This window comes from Salmo salar, chromosome 22 (genome assembly GCF_965601325.2).
Source record: "Salmo salar chromosome 22, fSalSal1, whole genome shotgun sequence".
NCBI lineage: Eukaryota > Metazoa > Chordata > Actinopteri > Salmoniformes > Salmonidae > Salmo > Salmo salar.
The window spans coordinates 61,687,710-61,707,536 of record NC_138312.1 but is presented as its reverse complement, the minus strand read 5'-3'; the positions used below and the strand labels follow the sequence as shown (position 1 = coordinate 61,707,536).

Below are 19,827 nucleotides of genomic sequence, written 5' to 3'. Positions count from 1 at the left end.
ATGCATTCACTACTGTAAGTCGCTCTGGATAAGAGCGTCTGCTAAATGACTAAAATGTAAATGTAAATGAACAACAGATAAGCTACGCTCAGCAGGCTGAACAACAGATAAGCTACGGTCAGCAGGCTGAACAACAGATAAGCTACGGTCAGCAGGCTGAACAACAGATAAGCTACGGTCAGCAGGCTGAACAACAGATAAGCTACGGTCAGCAGGCTGAACAACAGATAAGCTACGGTCAGCAGGCTGAACAACAGATAAGCTACGGTCAGCAGGCTGAACAACAGATAAGCTACAGTCAGCAGGCTGAACAACAGATAAGCTACGGTCAGCAGGCTGAACAACAGATAAGCTACGGTCAGCAGGCTGAACAACAGATAAGCTACGGTCAGCAGGCTGAACAACAGATAAGCTACGGTCAGCAGGCTGAATGTGTGCAACATGCTATAATACGTTACACGTGCAGGTTAAGGGCTTGATCTTGCGTGTTTGAAACATTTCATTTCATTGTGTCGGTCTTGAGAAGGGCCACAAGGCTGAACCGTCAGCTGCCATCACTGTTGACATGCAATCAAATACACTGAATGTTTGCCTCCCAGTCTCTAATCTGAGTTAGACGTATCCATGTCCTTTAAGAGCAGTCTCTAATCTGAGTTAGACGTATCCATGTCCTTTAAGGGCAGTCTCTAATCTGTTAGACGTATCCATGTCCTTTAAGGGCAGTCTCTAATCTGTTAGACGTATCCATGTCCTTTAAGGGCAGTCTCTAATCTGAGTTAGACGTATCCATGTCCTTTAAGGGCAGTCTCTAATCTGAGTTAGACGTATCCATGTCCTTTAAGGGCAGTCTCTAATCTGAGTTAGACGTATCCATGTCCTTTAAGGGCAGTCTCTAATCTGAGTTAGATGTATCCATGTCCTTTAAGGGCAGTCTCTAATCTGAGTTAGACGTATCCATGTCCTTTAAGGGCAGTCTCTAATCTGAGTTAGACGTATCCATGTCCTTTAAGGGCAGTCTCTAATCTGTTAGACGTATCCATGTCCTTTAAGGGCAGTCTCTAATCTGTTAGACGTATCCATGTCCTTTAAGGGCAGTCTCTAATCTGAGTTAGACGTATCCATGTCCTTTAAGGGCAGTCTCTAATCTGAGTTAGACGTATCCATGTCCTTTAAGGGCAGTCTCTAATCTGTTAGACGTATCCATGTCCTTTAAGGGCAGTCTCTAATCTGAGTTAGACGTATCCATGTCCTTTAAGGGCAGTCTCTAATCTGAGTTAGACGTATCCATGTCCTTTAAGGGCAGTCTCTAATCTGAGTTAGACGTATCCATGTCCTTTAAGGGCAGTCTCTAATCTGAGTTAGACGTATCCATGTCCTATAAGGGCAGTCTCTAATCTGAGTTAGACGTATCCATGTCCTTTAAGGGCAGTCTCTAATCTGAGTTAGATGTATCCATGTCCTTTAAGGGCAGTCTCTAATCTGTTAGACGTATCCATGTCCTTTAAGGGCAGTCTCTAATCTGAGTTAGACGTGACTATGTATTATAACGTTTTGTTTTATTGATTCTATGGATCCCAGGACTTCCAGGAAAACAGTGTCCAGTGTTACTGAGTAGACTATCCTGGCCAAATGAATTATTTTATTGACCAACAGGCCCATCCTGGCCTCAGGCCTGGCCCCCCTGCTGCCTGACACTTCCATCCAGCCTGGGACTTCCAGAACCTCTGAGATCCCAGTAGATGGCACCAGAGAGGGTGCGGCCCTCCACCCTCTCTTCAGGAAGCTCCTTCAGCTGTCAGACCCCTCCTTCTCCACCAGCGCTGTTCAGAGGGAGGCCCTGGTGCCAAGCAGTCTGACGACTCTCAACATGCTGCTGGAGAGAGCACAGGAGAGGCAGTTGCCCAGGCAAGCCCTTAGATGCCTCCCAAAATGGCACTCTATCCCCTTTATAGTGCACTACTTTAGACCAGAGCCCTGGTTCAAAGTAGTGCACTATGAAGGGAATAGGGTTCCGTTTGGGATGTGTTCTCTTTAATGCAGAAAAGAAAGGACATTTGAGAGTTTAGTTAATCTTCTTATATAACAAGTAAAACTGCTCTTTTTAGTTTTGAGAGCTTTGATCTATTGTCCAAATGACTGTTCAATCTTCAAATCATTGATATGCTTCCAGGTCCGTGAGTTTTATTATATGGTATGAGGCAGAGTGAATTAAGTGAACGGGAGTTTCCTACCCTGATCTGATATCCTGGCTGCAGGTTCCTGTGTGTTGTCTAGTCACGTCAGGCTCTGTCACAGCCGGCCGCGACCGGAGACCCATGGGGCGGCGCACAATTGGCCCAGCGTCGTCCGGGTTAGGGGAGGGTTTGGCCGGCAGGGATGTACTTGTCCCATGGCGCGCTAGCGACTCTTCTGGCGGGCCGGGCGCAGTGCACGCTGACACGGTCGCCAGGTGTACGGTGTTTCCTCCGACACATTGGTGCGGCTGGTTCCCGGGGTTAAATGGGCAGTGTATCAAGAAGCAGTGCGGCATGGCTGGGTTGTGTTTCGGAGGACGCACGGCTCTCGACCTTCGCCTCTCCCGAGTCCGTACGGGAGTTGCAGCGATGAGACAAGCCTGTAACTAGCAATTGGATACCATGAAATTGGTTTAAAAAAATATATTTTAAAAATCAAAAAAAGTGGTTAAATGTATAGATATTGTGACACCCCCCTAAACTCAAAATGCAGAATAATGCCTGGCTGGATGAGGGGTGGGCCACAAACTTAAAACTCGTAAAACTGACTATCCTACCGATCCCTGACCTCGGCGATGTCATTTACAAAATAGCCTCCAACACTCTACTCAGCAAATTGGATGTAGTCTGTCACAGTGCCATCTGTTTTGTCACCAAAGCCCCATATACTACCCACCACTGCGACCTGTACGCTCTCGTTAGCTGGCCCTCGCTTCATACTCGTCGCCAAACCCACTGGCTCCAGGTCATCTACAAGACCCTGCTAGGTAAAGTTCCCCCTTATCTCCGCTCACTGGTCACCATAGCAACACCCACCCGTAGCACGCCCTCCAGCAGGTATATCTCACTGGTCACCCCCATAGCCAATTCCTCCTTTGGCCGCTTTTCCTTCCAGTTCTCTGCTGCCAATGACTGGAACGAACTGCAAAAATCACTCAAGCTGGAGTCTTATATCTCCCTCTCTAACTTTAAGCATCAGCTGTCAGAGCAGCTTACCGATCACTGTACCTGTACATAGCTCATCTGTAAATAGCCCATCCAACTACCTCATCCCCATATTGTTTTTTTGCTCCTTTGCATCCCAGTATCTCTACTTGCACATTCATCTTCTGCACATCTGTCTCTCCAGTGTTTAATTGCTATATTGTAATTATTTCGCCACTATGGCCTATTTATTGCCTTAACTCCCTAATCTTACTTCATTTGCACACACTGTATATAGACTTTTTCTATTGTATTATTGACTGCACGTTTGTTTATCCCATGTGTGACTCTGTGTTGTTTGTGTCGAACTGCTTTGCTTTATCTTGGCCAGGTCGCAGTTGTGAATGAGAACTTGTTCTCAACTAGCTTACCTGGTTAAATAAAGGTGTAATAAATACATAAATAAATCATCAAGTTTGCTGATGACAACAGTGGTAGGACTGGTTACCAACAACGTTGCGAAAGCCTACAGGGTTAGGTGAGAGCCCTGGCGGAGTGGTGCCAAGAAAATAACTTCTCCCTCAACGTCAACAAAACGAAAGGAGCTTATCGTACAATACAGGAGACACTCTCACAGGTTCTGTCACTGCCCTCATCTCCTGCTGGGCCTGCCCAGACCGTAATCACAATTAACTGACAAAAGTAAATATCAACCTAAATAATTGCCTTACCCCCGAATTGACCTGCAGGACATTTTGCCACCTTCAACATAAAAACTAAAAAAGGGCAGGAATGTTTGTGACAGCCCTTTCACAACAAATCATTCAACTACTGGAGTATCCATCATTCAGACTAAAATAACATTTCCAGCTAGTCAATCTATCACTCCAGTATTAATGCTAAATTGTAATTATTTTCGCCTCTATGCCCTATTTATTGCCCTTACTTCCCTACTCTTCCACATTTGCACACACATCTTTCTACTTTTCTTTTCTATTGTGTTATTGACTGTACGTTTGTTTATGTGTAACTCTGTTGTTGTTTTTGGTCGCACTGCTTTGCTTTATCTTGGCCAGGTCGCAGTTGTAAATGAGAACTTGCTCATTGACATGCTCTGAGTACGAGGCTTGGGATGCCGTTCTGGTCCTGCAGCCTTGCGAGGGTTAACACGCTTAAATGACTTAACCACATCAACCACGGAGAATGAGCGCGCACAGTCCTCGTGAGCATTGGGGCCCCAACGTCAGCGGCTCAATGTTTTCCTTGAAGCAGGCAAAGAAGAGGTTTAGCTTGTCTGAGAGCGAGGCGTCGGGGTTGTCCACGACGTGGCTGGTTTTCCCTTTATAATCCGTGATGGTCTGGAGTCCCTGCCACATACGTGTCTGATCCGCTGAATTGCATTCTAATCATCACAGTGAGAGCAACATCCTCTGTGCACTTCCTGATGAACCCTGTCACGGAGTCGGTGTATACATCTATACTATTCTCAGAGGTGACCCGAACATTTTCCCAGTTCGTGTGATCAAAACATAGATTCCGATTGGTCAGAACAATGTTGAACTGTCCTTACCACGGAAGGAGCAGAATGGAGGTGTGATCTGATTTGCCGTAGGGATGGTGGGAGAGGGGCCTTGCAGCCGTCCCAGAAGGGAGAGTAGCGATGTTCCAGGGTCCGTGTTGCGCATGTACCACAGGAGATGTGTTTGATAGAATTTCGCTAGCGTTTTCCGCTATTGCGCCTTCTTCACCACACTGTCTGTGTGGGTGGACCATTTCAGTTTGTCTGTGATGTGTACGCCGAGGAACTTTTTAAAACTTTCCACTCATGTTTTGAGTTTAGGGGGTGTGTCTCAATATCTATCAATTTATCAATTTTTGTAGCAAAAAAAAATAAATAAAAAAATGTCCACAACAATCCATGTATTAAATGGGAGACATTAGAGATGTGGAAAAACATGGTTGTGTTTTGTTCTGCCTCGGCTAAGGGGTAGCTCAAAAACTAAAGCCCGTTTTGAGGATTGGCCATAAGCCTACTACGTTTAGTTATGTCTTGTATTGTTTTACCTCCTTGCAGGTTCCAGTGTGTTGTGTCCAGTCCGGCACTGTCTCGCTGCCTGTCTCTAGACTCATCCTACCAGACCCTGTCTCTGTCTGTCTCCCTACTAGCTGGCCTGGTCCACAGCGATGAGCTAGCTTTTAGAATCTGCTGTCATGCAGGTAACTACGGGGCCTCCTCTGTAACTAAGGGGTGCGGCCTCTGCTGTGATACAGGTAACTACGGGGCCTCCTCTGAAACTAAGGGGTGCGGCCTCTGCTGTCATACAGGTAACTAAGGGGTGCGGCCTCTGCTGTCGTACAGGTAACTAGGGGGCCTCCTCTGCTGTCATACAGGTAACTAAGGGGCCTCCTCTGCTGTGATACAGGTAACTAGGGGGCCTCCTCTGCTGTGATACAGGTAACTAGGGGGCCTCCTTCACATTCATTGATTAGATTACGTTATGTACTTTACCAACGTTTTCAGAGCTGGAATAAGTGAACAATCAATTAAAAAGAGATGTAAGGCACGTTTAATAAATATGTATTTCTCTGTATATGCTGGTGATGATATTGTTGTCCCTCCAGACTGGTGTGTGTTCCTGAAGGTATTCCAGTACATCACCTCCAGACCTGACAAGACCGTCACGGACTCTCACTGGTCTCAGCTGGAGGTGGAGGTATGACATGCTATGTGTCTGTTTATACATGCTGTGTGTCTGTCTGTTTATACATGCTGTGTGTCTGTCTGTTTATACATGCTGTGTGTCTGTTTATACATGCTGTGTGTTTGTTTATACATGCTGTGTGTCTGTTTATACATGCTGTGTGTTTGTTTATACATGCTGTATGTCTGTTTATACATGCTGTGTGTTTGTTTATACATGCTGTGTGTCTGTTTATACATGCTGTGTGTCTGTCTGTTTATACATGCTGTGTGTCTGTCTGTTTATACATGCTGTGTGTCTGTCTGTTTATACATGCTGTGTGTTTGTTTATACATGCTGTGTGTCTGTTTATACATGCTGTGTGTCTGTTTATACATGCTGTGTGTCTGTTTATACATGCTGTGTGTCTGTTTATACATGCTGTGTGTCTGTTTATACATGCTGTGTGTTTGTTTATACATGCTGTGTGTTTGTTTATACATGCTGTGTGTCTGTTTATACCTGCTGTGTGTCTGTTTATACATGCTGTGTGTTTGTTTATACATGCTGTATGTCTGTTTATACATGCTGTGTGTCTGTTTATACATGCTGTGTGTCTGTTTATACATGCTGTGTGTTTGTTTATACATGCTGTATGTCTGTTTATACATGCTGTGTGTTTGTTTATACATGCTGTGTGTTTGTTTGTTTATACATGCTGTCTGTCTGTTTATACATGCTGTCTGTCTGTTTATACATGCTGTGTGTTTGTTTATACATGCTGTGTGTTTGTTTATACATGCTGTGTGTCTGTTTATACATGCTGTGTGTCTGTTTATACATGCTGTGTGTTTGTTTATACATGCTGTGTGTTTGTTTATACATGCTGTATGTCTGTTTATTCGTTGCTGTGTGTTTGTTTATACATGCTGTATGTCTGTTTATACATGCTGTATGTCTGTTTATACATGCTGTCTGTCTGTTTATACATGCTGTGTGTCTGTTTATACATGCTGTGTGTCTGTTTATACATGCTGTGTGTTTGTTTATACATGCTGTATGTCTGTTTATACATGCTGTGTGTTTGTTTATACATGCTGTATGTCTGTTTATACATGCTGTCTGTCTGTTTATACATGCTGTGTGTTTGTTTATACATGCTGTATGTCTGTTTATACATGCTGTCTGTCTGTTTATACATGCTGTCTGTCTGTTTATACATGCTGTGTGTCTGTTTATACATGCTGTGTGTTTGTTTGTTTATACATGCTGTCTGTCTGTTTATACATGCTGTGTGTTTGTTTATACATGCTGTGTGTTTGTTTATACATGCTGTATGTCTGTTTATACATGCTGTGTGTCTGTTTATACATGCTGTGTGTTTGTTTATACATGCTGTGTGTTTGTTTATACATGCTGTATGTCTGTTTATTCGTTGCTGTGTGTTTGTTTATACATGCTGTATGTCTGTTTATACATGCTGTATGTCTGTTTATACATGCTGTCTGTCTGTTTATACATGCTGTGTGTCTGTTTATACATGCTGTGTGTCTGTTTATACATGCTGTGTGTTTGTTTATACATGCTGTATGTCTGTTTATACATGCTGTGTGTTTGTTTATACATGCTGTATGTCTGTTTATACATGCTGTATGTCTGTTTATACATGCTGTCTGTCTGTTTATACATGCTGTGTGTTTGTTTATACATGCTGTATGTCTGTTTATACATGCTGTCTGTCTGTTTATACATGCTGTCTGTCTGTTTATACATGCTGTGTGTCTGTTTATACATGCTGTGTGTTTGTTTATACATGCTGTGTGTTTGTTTATACATGCTGTGTGTCTGTTTATATATGCTGTATGTCTGTTTATACATGCTGTGTGTCTGTTTATATATGCTGTATGTCTGTTTATACATGCTGTGTGTCTGTTTATACATGCTGTGTGTCTGTTTATATATGCTGTATGTCTGTTTATACATGCTGTGTGTCTGTTTATACATGCTGTGTGTCTGTTTATACATTCTGTATGTCTGTTTATACATGCTGCGTGTCTGTTTATACATGCTGCGTGTCTGTTTATACATGCTGCGTGTCTGTTTATACATGCTGCGTGTCTGTTTATACATGCTGCGTGTCTGTTTATACATGCTGCGTGTCTGTTTATATATGCTGCGTGTCTGTTTATATATGCTGTGTGTCTGTTTATACATGCTGTATGTCTGTTTATACATGCTGTGTGTCATGTGGGCTGGTTTATACATGCTGTGTGTCTGTCTGGTTATACATGCTGTGTGTCTGTCTGGTTATACATGCTGTCTCTCTGTTTATACATGCTGTCTCTCTGTTTATACATGCTGTGTGTCTCTCTGTTTATACATGCTGTGTGTCTCTCTGTTTATACATGCTGTGTGTCTCTCTGTTTATACATGCTGTGTGTGTCTGTTTATACATGCTGTGCGTGTCTGTTTGTACATGCTGTCTGTCTGTCTGGTTATACATGCTGTCTGTCTGTCTGGTTATACATGCTGTCTGTCTGTCTGGTTATACATGCTGTGTGTCTGTTTATGTATGCTGTATGTCTGTTTATACATGCTGTCTCTCTGTTTATGCATGCTGTGTGTCTGTTTATACATGCTGTGTGTCTGTTTATGTATGCTGTGTGTCTGTTTATACATGCTGTATGTCTGTTTATGTATGCTGTGTGTCTGTTTATACATGCTGTGTGTCTGTTTATACATGCTGTGTGTCTGTTTATACATGCTGTGTGTCTGTTTATACATGCTGTGTGTCTGTTTATACATGCTGTATGTCTGTTTATACCTGCTGTGTGTCTGTCTGGTTATACATGCTGTGTCTCTGTTTATACATGCTGTCTCTCTGTTTATACATGCTGTCTCTCTGTTTATACATGCTGTGTGTCTCTCTGTTTATACATGCTGTGTGTCTCTCTGTTTATACATGCTGTGTGTCTCTCTGTTTATACATGCTGTGTGTGTCTGTTTATACATGCTGTCTGTCTGTTTGTACATGCTGTCTGTCTGTCTGGTTATACATGCTGTCTGTCTGTCTGTTTATACATGCTGTCTCTCTGTTTATACATGCTGTGTGTCTGTTTATACATGCTGTATGTCTGTTTATGTATGCTGTATGTCTGTTTATACATGCTGTGTGTCTGTTTATGTATGCTGTGTGTCTGTTTATACATGCTGTGTGTCTGTTTATACATGCTGTGTGTCTGTTTATACATGCTGTGTGTCTGTTTATACATGCTGTGTGTCTGTTTATACATGCTGTGTGTCTGTTTATACATGCTGTGTGTCTGTTTATACATGCTGTGTGTCTGTTTATACATGCTGTATGTCTGTTTATACATGCTGTGTGTTTGTTTATACATGCTGTGTGTTTGTTTATACATGCTGTGTGTTTGTTTATACATGCTGTATGTCTGTTTATACATGCTGTATGTCTGTTTATACATGCTGTGTGTCTGTTTATACATGCTGTGTGTCTGTTTATACATGCTGTGTGTTTGTTTATACATGCTGTGTGTTTGTTTATACATGCTGTGTGTTTGTTTATACATGCTGTGTGTCTGTTTATACATGCTGTGTGTTTGTTTATACATGCTGTATGTCTGTTTATACATGCTGTCTGTCTGTTTATACATGCTGTGTGTCTGTTTATACATGCTGTGTGTCTGTTTATACATGCTGTGTGTCTGTTTATACATGCTGTGTGTTTGTTTATACATGCTGTATGTCTGTATACATGCTGTGTGTTTGTTTATACATGCTGTGTGTCTGTTTATACATGCTGTGTGTCTGTCTGTTTATACATGCTGTGTGTCTGTCTGTTTATACATGCTGTGTGTTTGTTTATACATGCTGTGTGTCTGTTTATACATGCTGTGTGTCTGTTTATACATGCTGTGTGTTTGTTTATACATGCTGTGTGTCTGTTTATACATGCTGTGTGTCTGTTTATACATGCTGTGTGTTTGTTTATACATGCTGTATGTCTGTTTATACATGCTGTATGTCTGTTTATACATGCTGTATGTCTGTTTATACATGCTGTGTGTCTGTTTATACATGCTGTATGTCTGTTTATACATGCTGTATGTCTGTTTATACATGCTGTCTGTCTGTTTATACATGCTGTCTGTCTGTTTATACATGCTGTGTGTTTGTTTATACATGCTGTGTGTGTGTTTATACATGCTGTGTGTCTGTTTATACATGCTGTGTGTCTGTTTATACATGCTGTGTGTCTGTTTATACATGCTGTGTGTCTGTTTATACATGCTGTATGTCTGTTTATACATGCTGTGTGTCTGTTTATACATGCTGTGTGTTTGTTTATACATGCTGTGTGTTTGTTTATACATGCTGTGTGTCTGTTTATACATGCTGTGTGTCTGTTTATACATGCTGTGTGTCTGTTTATACATGCTGTATGTCTGTTTATACATGCTGTCTGTCTGTTTATACATGCTGTGTGTCTGTTTATACATGCTGTGTGTCTGTTTATACATGCTGTGTGTTTGTTTATACATGCTGTATGTCTGTTTATACATGCTGTGTGTTTGTTTATACATGCTGTGTGTCTGTCTGTTTATACATGCTGTGTGTCTGTCTGTTTATACATGCTGTGTGTCTGTCTGGTTATACATTCTGTGTGTCTGTCTGGTTATACATTCTGTCTCTCTGTTTATACATGCTGTCTCTCTGTTTATACATGCTGTGTGTCTCTCTGTTTATACATGCTGTGTGTCTCTCTGTTTATACATGCTGTGTGTCTCTCTGTTTATACATGCTGTGTGTGTCTGTTTATACATGCTGTCTGTCTGCTTGTACATGCTGTCTGTCTGTCTGGTTATACATGCTGTCTGTCTGTCTGTTTATACATGCTGTCTCTCTGTTTATACATGCTGTGTGTCTGTTTATACATGCTGTATGTCTGTTTATACATGCTGTATGTCTGTTTATACATGCTGTATGTCTGTTTATACATGCTGTATGTCTGTTTATGTATGCTGTGTGTCTGTTTATACATGCTGTGTGTCTGTTTATACATGCTGTGTGTCTGTTTATACATGCTGTGTGTCTGTTATACATGCTGTGTGTCTGTTTATACATGCTGTGTGTCTGTTTATACATGCTGTGTGTCTGTTTATACATGCTGTGTGTCTGTTTATACATGCTGTGTGTCTGTTTATACATGCTCTGTGTCTGTTTATACATGCTGTATGTCTGTTTATACATGCTGTGTGTTTGTTTATACATGCTGTGTGTGTGTTTATACATGCTGTGTGTCTGTTTATACATGCTGTGTGTCTGTTTATACATGCTGTGTGTATTTTTATACATGCTGTGTGTCTGTTTATACATGCTGCGTGTCTGTTTATACATGCTGCGTGTCTGTTTATATATGCTGCGTGTCTGTTTATACATGCTGTGTGTCTGTTTATACATGCTGTGTGTCTGTTTATGTATGTCTGTTTATACATGCTGTGTGTCTGTTTATACATGCTGTGTGTCTGTTTATACATGCTGTGTGTCTGTTTATACATGCTGTGTGTCTGTTTATACATGCTGTGTGTATTTTTATACATGCTGCGTGTCTGTTTATACATGCTGCGTGTCTGTTTATACATGCTGCGTGTCTGTTATATATGCTGCGTGTCTGTTTATACATGCTGCGTGTCTGTTTATACATGCTGTATGTCTGTTTATATATGCTGTATGTCTGTTTATACATGCTGTGTGTCTGTCTGTTTATACATGCTGTGTGTCTGTCTGTTTATACATGCTGTGTGTCTGTCTGTTTATACATGCTGTGTGTCTGTCTGGTTATACATTCTGTGTGTCTGTCTGGTTATACATTCTGTCTCTCTGTTTATACATGCTGTCTCTCTGTTTATACATGCTGTCTCTCTGTTTATACATGCTGTGTGTCTCTCTGTTTATACATGCTGTGTGTGTCTGTTTATACATGCTGTCTGTCTGTTTATACATGCTGCGTGTCTGTTTATACATGCTGCGTGTCTGTTTATATATGCTGCGTGTCTGTTTATACATGCTGTATGTCTGTTTATATATGCTGTATGTCTGTTTATACATGCTGTGTGTCTGTCTGTTTATACATGCTGTGTGTCTGTCTGTTTATACATGCTGTGTGTCTGTCTGTTTATACATGCTGTGTGTCTGTCTGGTTACATGCTGTGTGTCTGTTTATACATGCTGTGTGTCTGTTTATACATGCTGTGTGTCTGTTTATACATGCTCTGTGTCTGTTTATACATGCTGTATGTCTGTTTATACATGCTGTGTGTCTGTCTGTCTGTCTGTTTATACATGCTGTCTGTCTGTTTATACATGCTGTCTGTGTGTCTGTTTATACATGCTGTCTGTGTGTCTGTTTATACATGCTGTCTGTGTGTCTGTTTATACATGCTGTCTGTGTGTCTGTTTATACATGCTGTCTGTGTGTCTGTTTATACATGCTGTCTGTGTGTCTGTTTATACATGCTGTCTGTGTGTCTGTTTATACATGCTGTGTGTCTGTTTATACATGCTGTGCTGTCTGTTTATACATGCTGTCTGTCTGTCTGTTTATACATGCTGTCTGTCTGTCTGTTTATACATGCTGTCTGTGTCTGTTTATACATGCTGTCTGTGTGTCTGTTTATACATGCTGTCTGTGTGTCTGTTTATACATGCTGTCTGTGTGTCTGTTTATACATGCTGTCGTGTGCTGTTTATACATGCTGTGTGTCTGTTTATACATGCTGTGTGTCTGTTTATACATGCTGTGTGTCTGTTCTCTATTGGCAGGTGGTGCGTTTCCTGACCAGTCTGTTCAATAGGAAAGCTTCCACGTGGAGTGTGTTTGCTGAGTCGTCCTGTCAGTGCCACAGTGAGGTAAGAAGCAGAGCTGTTTGTCAGCGGTATAGAAATATAATGAATAGCTTGGGTATTGGAACCTCTCACCATAATGACCTGAATGGGGACGCCATTGGAACCTCTCACCATAATGACCTGAATGGGGACGCCATTGGAACCTCTCACCATAATGACCTGAATGGGGACGCCATTGGAACCTCACTGTAATGACCTGAATGGGGACGCCATTGGAACCTCTCACCGTAATGACCTGAATGGGGACGCCATTGGAACCTCTCACTATAATGACCTGAATGGGGACGCCATTGGAACCTCTCACTATGATGACCTGAATGGGGACGCCATTGGAACCTCTCACCGTAATGACCTGAATGGGGACGCCATTGGAACCTCTCACCGTAATGACCTGAATGGGGACGCCATTGGAACCTCTCACTGTAATGACCTGAATGGGGACGCCATTGGAACCTCTCACCATGATGACCTGAATGGGGACGCCATTGGAACCTCTCACCGTAATGACCTGAATGGGGACGCCATTGGAACCTCTCACCGTAATGACCTGAATGGGGACGCCATTGGAACCTCTCACTGTAATGACCTGAATGGGGACACCATTGGAACCTCTCACCATAATGACCTGAATGGGGACGCCATTGGAACCTCTCACCATAATGACCTGAATGGGGACGCCATTGGAACCTCTCACCGTAATGACCTGAATGGGGACGCCATTGGAACCTCTCACTATAATGACCTGAATGGGGACACCATTGGAACCTCTCACTATAATGACCTGAATGGGGACGCCATTGGAACCTCTCACCATAATGACCTGATATGGGGACACCATTGGAACCTCTCACCGTAATGACCTGAATGGGGACGCCATTGGAACCTCACTGTAATGACCTGAATGGGGACGCCATTGGAACCTCACTGTAATGACCTGAATGGGGACACCATTGGAACCTCTCACCATAATGACCTGAATGGGGACGCCATTGGAACCTCTCACCGTATGATGACCTGAATGGGGACGCCATTGGAACCTCTCACCATAATGACCTGAATGGGGACGCCATTGGAACCTCTCACTATAATGACCTGAATGGGGACGCCATTGGAACCTCTCACCATGATGACCTGAATGGGGACGCCATTGGAACCTCTCACCATAATGACCTGAATGGGGACGCCATTGGAACCTCTCACTATAATGACCTGAATGGGGACGCCATTGGAACCTCTCACTATAATGACCTGAATGGGGACGCCATTGGAACCTCTCACCATAATGACCTGAATGGGGACGCCATTGGAACCTCTCACTGTAATGACCTGAATGGGGACGCCATTGGAACCTCTCACTGTAATGACCTGAATGGGGACGCCATTGGAACCTCTCACTATAATGACCTGAATGGGGACGCCATTGGAACCTCTCACCATAATGACCTGAATGGGGACACCATTGGAACCTCTCACCATAATGACCTGAATGGGGACGCCATTCTATTCATTGTAATTCTATAGTCAGAGCTTTGGAGAGTTGGACAACCAACGTGTCTTTGGCGTCTGTCATGGAAATTCTTATCTGTTGACATGGACATTTTTTGAAATGTCAGAGTAGGAACCCTGATTTTATTTATTAACATCGTCTGACCGTGGTTGTGTGACGAGAATTCTTATCCCAATTGTTGAACTCAACAATCACTTATGCTTTGACCAATTCCCAGAGGTTTGTAAGACCCTGGTTAATGAAGAATTAGACAAAGCCCCCAGTCTGCAATAGATATTCAGAGAGTACTCTGAAGTAAAAAATGAGAACACAGTCATTTTATAACATACACACAGCAGTAGAAACTCCACCTCCCTTTCAGGTAGGGGCTGTATCTTTTTCCACAGTTCACATTCCTAGCTTATCACTTTTCTACCAGCCTGACAGTTTCTAGCCATTCCTCTCCTTCCTAGATTAGAGGGTTCTTGGAAAGGATGTCTTTCCTGTTTTCAGAGTTATAACTAGGTCATCTGTAGTTCACATTGCTACAAAGTAACACAATGGCCTAGTCACACACACATTTCATACAATTATATGGTTTCAGGGTGGAATAGTTTAGTCATTACCTTTAAACATATAAATTCCTTTATCAGGTTGTCTGTCTGTCTCTCTGTGAGCAGGTAGTGAAGACCACGGTGGTGCTACTCCACAGGCAGTGGCTGGACCTCCGGGGCCGAGTGGAGGGGAGCCTTTGGGGCGATTCAGCGATCCTAAACCCAGCGTGGTGCTCCTCTCCTGGGGTTGATCTGCTAAGGGAGGCTCTGATGCTACTCCACTGGCTCTTCCTCAACAACAGTAGCTTCTCAGAGCACTGCCTCCCTGTCCTCCACATGTATGACCAGATGATTCCTGCCATTAGAGACACCTTCAGGAGGATCCCCCACCTCTCAGAGAGTGAAGGTAGGTAGTAGAGCTGGGGTGGGCAAACGATGTCCCGTGGGCCAAATCTTTTTGTGTTGTTGTTGAGGTTATGTAAAATAAAATATACACTGAAGAAAAATATAAACGCAAAATGGAAAGTGTTGGTCCCGTGTTCCATGAGCTGAATAAAAAAAAAAAAAGATCCCAGGGATTTTCCATACGCACAAAAAAATTCTGTGCACAAATGTGTTTACATCCCTGTTAGTGAGCATTTCTCCTTTGCCAAGATAATCCATCCACCTGACAGGTGTGGCATATCAAGATGGCGCCAACAGACATTGCAGCTCGGGTTCTAGCTCCTAAAGAAACTTTGCAGTATTTAGGTTTTCTGTGTGTTATTTCTTGCATCAAATCAAATGTTATTGGTCACATACACATGTTTAGCAGATGTTAATGTGAGTGTAGCGAAATGCTTGTGCTTCTAGTTCCGACAGTGCTGTAATATCTAACAAGTAATCTAACAAATTCACAACGACTACCTAATACACACAAATACACACAAATCTAAAGGGGTGAATGAGAATATATACATATAAATATATGGATGAGCGATGACTGAGCGGCATAGGCAAGATGCAGTAGATGGTATAAAATACAGTATATACATATGAGATGAGTAATGTAGGGTATGTAAACATTATTAAAGTGGCATTATTTAAAGTGACTAGTGATACATTTATTAAATCCATTTATTAAGTGGCCAGTGAGTTGAGTCTGTATGTTGGCAGCAGCCACTCAATGTTAGTGATGGCTGTTTAACAGTCTGATGGCCTTGAGATAGAAGCTGTTTTTCAGTCTCTCGGTCCCAGCTTTGATGCACCTGTACTGACCTCACCTTCTGGATGGTAGCGGGGTGAACAGGCAGTGGCTCGGGTGGTTGTTGTCCTTGATGATCTTTTTGGCCTTCCTGTGACATCGGGTGCTGTAGGTGTCCTGGAGGGCAGGTAGTTTGTCCCCGGTGATGCTTTGTGCAGACCTCACTACCCTCTGGAGAGCCCTGCGGTTGTGGGTGGTACCAGGCGGTGATACAGCCTGACAGGATGCTCTCGATTGTGCATCTGTAAAAGTTTTAGGTGACAAGCCAAATTTCTTAAGCCTCCTGAGGTTGAAGAGGTGCTGTTGCGCCTTCTTCACCACGCTGTCTGTGTGGGTGGACCATTTCAGTTTGTCAGTGATGTGTACGCCGAGGAACTTGAAGCTTTCCACCTTCTCCACTACTGTCCCGTCGATGTGGATGGGAGGGGCGGTGCTCCCTCTGCTGTTTCCTGAAGTCCACAATCATCTCCTTTGTTTTGTTGACATTGAGTGAGAGGTTATTTTCCTGATGCCACACTGGTTTGCGCTTTCAGTTTTGCGCAAATGCTGCTGTCAATCCACGGTTTCTGGTTAGTGAAGGTTTTAATAGTCACAGTGGGTACAACATCTCCAATGCACTTCCTAATAACTCACTCACCGAGTCAGCGTATACGTCGATGTTAATGTCTGAGGCTACCACCCATTGGATAGACCTAAGCACAGGCGCTTCCTGTTTTAGTTTCTGCCTATAGGAGGGGAGCAACAAGGTGGAGTGATGGTCAGATTTGCCGAAGGGAGGGCAGGGGAGGGCCTGCCCTCCCTTCGCGGAAGTTAGAGTAGCAGTGGTCCAGTGTTTTGCTCAAGCGAGTACAACAATCAATGTGCTGGTAGAATTTAGGTAGCCTTAGGTAGCTCAAATTAGCTTTGTTAAAATCCCCAGCTACAATAAATGCAGCCTATGGTTTCCAGTTTACATGGAGTCCAGTGAAGTTCTTTTCAAGGCCGTCGACGTATACTACACTGGACTTTGTGCAAACTGGAAACCACATGTCCTGAGGCCGCATTTATTGTAGCTGGAGATTTTAACAAAGCAAATTTGAGGAAAACTCTACCGAAGTTCTACCAACACATTGACTGTAGGAAAAAACTCTCGACCGCTGCTACTCCCTCTTCTGGCCCGCCTCCGCCCTCCCTTCGGCAAATCAGATCACGACTACATTTTGCTCCTCCCTTCCTATAGGCAAATCACATCAAAGTTTATTTGTCACGTGCACCGAATACAACAGGTGTAGACCTTACAGTGAAATGCTTACTTACAGGCTCTAACCAATAGTGCAAAAAAAGGTATTAGGTGAACAATAGATAAGTAAAGAAATAAAACAACAGTAAAAAGACAGGCTATAAAAGTAGTGAGGCTATAAAAGTAGCGAGGCTACATACAGACACCGGTTAGTCAGGCTGATTGAGGTAGTATGTACATGTAGATATGGTTAAAGTGACTATGCATATATGATGAACAGAGAGTAGCAGTAGCGTAAAAGAGGGGTTGGCGGGTGGCGGGACACAATGCAGATAGCCCGGTTAGCCAATGTGTGGGAGCACTGGTTGGTCGGCCCAATTGAGGTAGTATGTACATGAATGTATGGTTAAAGTGACTATGCATATATGATGAACAGAGAGTAGCAGCAACGTAAAAAAGAGGGGTTGGGAGGCACACAATGCAAATAAAGAAAACTCAAACAGGAAGTACCTGTGCTAAGGTTTATTCAACGCTGGTCTGACCAATCGGAATCCATGCTTCAAGATTGTTTTGATCACGCGGACCGGGATGACATTGACACGGACACTGTGACTGAATTCATCAGGAAGTGTATAGGGGATGTTGTTCCCACTGTGACTATTAAAACCTACCCAAACAAGAAAAACCGTGGATAGATGGCAGCATCCGTGCAAACCACCGTATTTAACCATGGCAAGTTGACTGGGAATATGCTCGAATACAAACAGTGTAGTTATTCCCTCCGTAAGGCAATCAAACAGGCAAAACATCAGTACAGAGACAAAGTGGAGTCGCAATTCAACGGCTCAGACATGAGACGTATGTGGCAGGGTCTACAGACAATCACAGACTACAAATGGAAATCCAGTCATGTCGCGGAGACCAACATCTTGCTCCCGCTGAACCCTTTCTTCGCCCGCTTTGAGGATAACACAGTGCCACCAACACGACCTGCTACCAGGCTGTGTGGGCTCTCGTTCTCCGTGGCTGATGTGAGTAAGACATTTAAGCGCGTTAACCCTTGCATTTCTGCCGGCCCAGACGGCATCCCTAGCCGCGTCCTCAGAGCATGTGCAGATCAGCTGGCTGGAGTGTTTACGGACATATTCAATCTCTCCCTATCCCAGTCTGCTGTCTCCACATGCTTCAAGATGTCACACCATTGTTCCTGTACCCAAGAAAGCGAAGGTAATTGAACTAAATGACTATCGCCCCGTAGCACTCACTCCTGTCATCATGAAGTGCTTTGAGAGACTAGTTAAGAATCATATCACCTCTACCTTACCTGACACCCTGACACCCACTTCAATTTCCATACCGCCACGATAGATCCACTGACGATGCATTCGCCATCACACTGCACACTGCCCTATCCCATCTGGACAAGAGGAATACCTATGTAAGAATGCTGTTCATTGACTACAGCTCAGCCTTCAACACCATAGTACCCTCCAAGCTCATCATTAAGCTGGAGGCCCTGGGTCTCAACACCACCCTGTGCAACTGGTTCCTGGACTTCCTGACGGGCTGCCCCCAAGTGGTGAGGGTAGGTAACTACATCTCCACTCTGCTGATCCTCAACACTGGGGCCCCACAAGGGTGCGTTCTCAGCCCCCTCCTGTACTCCCTGTTCACCCACGACTGAGTGGCCATGCACGCCTCCAACTCAATCATCAAGTTTGCAGACGACACAACAGTAGCAGTCTTGATTACCAACAATGACGAGACGGCCTATAGGGAGGTGGTGAGGGCCCTCGGAGTGTGGTGTCAGGAAAATAACCTCTCACTCAACGTCAACAAAACAAAGGAGCTGATAGTGGACTTCAGGAAACAGCAGAGGGAGCACCGCCCCATCCACATCCACATCGACGAGACAGTAGTGGAGAGGGTGGAGAGTTTTAAGTTCCTCGGCGTACACATCATTGACAAACTGAAACGGTCCAGCAACAGCACCTCTTCAACCTCAGGAGGCTGAAGGATTTCGGCTTGGCCCCTAAGACCCTCACAAACTTTTATAGATGCACAATCGAGAGCATCCTGTTGGGCTGTATCACCGCCTGGTACGGCAACTGCACCGCCCGCAACCGCAGGGCTCTCCAGATGGTGGTGCGGTCTGACCAACGCATCACCGGGGGCAAACTACCTGCCCTCCAGGACACCTACACCACCCGATGTCACAGGAAGGCCAAAAAAATCAAGGACATCAACCACCCGAGCCACTGCCTGTTCACCCCGCTATCATCCAGAAGGTGAGGTCAGTACAGGTGCATCAAAGCTGGGACCGAGAGACTGGAAAAACAGCTTGTATCTCAAGGCCTTCAGACAGCCATCACTAGCCGGCTACCTCCCGGTTACTCAACCCTACATAGACATGGAATCACTACTCACTTTAATAATGTTTCCATACTGCTTTACTCATTTCATATGTATTTACAGTATTTCAGTCAATGCCACTCCGACATTGCTCATCCTAATATTTTTCTATTTGTTAATTACGTTTTACTTTTAGATTTGTCTGCATTG

At 43.6% G+C, this 19,827-nt stretch overlaps 1 protein-coding gene across 1 annotated transcript in view; it reads left to right on the top strand.

Annotated features, from left to right (window-relative positions):
• atrip (ATR interacting protein) overlaps window positions 1-19,827 on the top strand; it is a 97,762-nt gene that overhangs the window by 21,100 nt on the left and 56,835 nt on the right. The window contains exons 9-13 of the mRNA XM_045705642.2: window positions 1,654-1,905; window positions 5,233-5,375; window positions 5,781-5,872; window positions 12,680-12,766; window positions 14,930-15,209. Coding sequence (XP_045561598.2) covers window positions 1,654-1,905; window positions 5,233-5,375; window positions 5,781-5,872; window positions 12,680-12,766; window positions 14,930-15,209 — 854 coding nt within the window. The remainder of the gene's footprint in view (window positions 1-1,653; window positions 1,906-5,232; window positions 5,376-5,780; window positions 5,873-12,679; window positions 12,767-14,929; window positions 15,210-19,827) is intronic.